The sequence below is a fragment of the Condylura cristata genome, unplaced genomic scaffold (assembly GCF_000260355.1).
Source record: "Condylura cristata isolate star-nosed mole 26May11 unplaced genomic scaffold, ConCri1.0 scaffold00006, whole genome shotgun sequence".
Lineage (NCBI taxonomy): Eukaryota > Metazoa > Chordata > Mammalia > Eulipotyphla > Talpidae > Condylura > Condylura cristata.
In genome coordinates, this window is record NW_004567107.1 from 754,397 (window position 1) to 755,270 (window position 874).

The 874-nt window shown below is 75.6% G+C and overlaps 1 protein-coding gene across 1 annotated transcript in view; it reads right to left on the reverse strand.

The window, feature by feature from the left end:
- Positions 1–874, reverse strand: part of LOC101621396 (neurogenic locus notch homolog protein 1-like) — an 82,711-nt gene that overhangs the window by 16,478 nt on the left and 65,359 nt on the right. Inside the window, exons 9-10 of the mRNA XM_012721177.1 lie at positions 662–807; positions 112–574 (exon numbers count right to left, since the gene is read on the reverse strand). Coding sequence (XP_012576631.1) covers positions 112–574; positions 662–807 — 609 coding nt within the window. The remainder of the gene's footprint in view (positions 1–111; positions 575–661; positions 808–874) is intronic.

Genomic DNA, 874 nt, shown 5'->3' on the forward strand with positions numbered 1-874 from the left:
CGAAGGCGGAGAGAACCCCGAGCGCGGCCTGGGCCGAGGGAACGCGGCCTGGTCACGGGCCGCCCGACAGCACGGCCCCTCGGGACAGCGTCCCGGGCAGAGCTCCCTGACCCACCCCCAGCGGGCAGGGCCTGCACCTGCTGGCGGCCACCCAGAGGCTGGGCGCCGGGCGGGAACCCCCCCGCCTCGGGCCTGGCCAGGTCAGGGGGCCGCCTGACGCACGTGGAGACCCGCTCCGCTCCGCTGTGTGGGGTCCCCCCAGGCTCGACAGACAAGAGCTGGGGGCAGGCTCGCGTGAAAGCCCGGCAGGCGCCCCGCGTCTGCCAGCTGATCCGTCTCCAGGCGCAGGTCGGCGAGGCGGAGCGTGGGGGCAGGCAGGCCCCAGCCACAGCCCCCAGCGCCCAGGGCCGCAGCCCCAGGCCCCACGGCCACGCCCGGAGGCCCCGCAGGCGGCGCCCACCTGTGTAGGGCAGGGGACAGTTGCACTTGTACCCGGCCACGTCATCGATGCAGGTGCCCTGGTTCAGACACGGGTTGGAGCCGCACTCGTTGATGTTGGTCTGGCAGTTGGGGCCTGCGGAGGGGCAGCGGTCAGTGCCCCCGCCCTGCCCGGCGCCTGCCGCCCCCGCGGGTGCCGGGGGCGAGGGCGGGGCGCGCTCACCGCTGAAGCCCTCACGGCAGGTGCACAGGTAGCCGCTGGTCATGTCCTTGCAGGTGCCGCCGTTCACGCAGGGGCTGGACGCGCACTCGTCGCTGTTGATGTCGCAGCTGGGCCCGCTCCAGCCGGGGTCGCAGTCGCACTTGTACCTGCGAGGCCTCGGGCTCAGCGCGGGGCCCCGGGTCCGCGGGCTCCAGTGGGCCGCCCCTGCGCCCC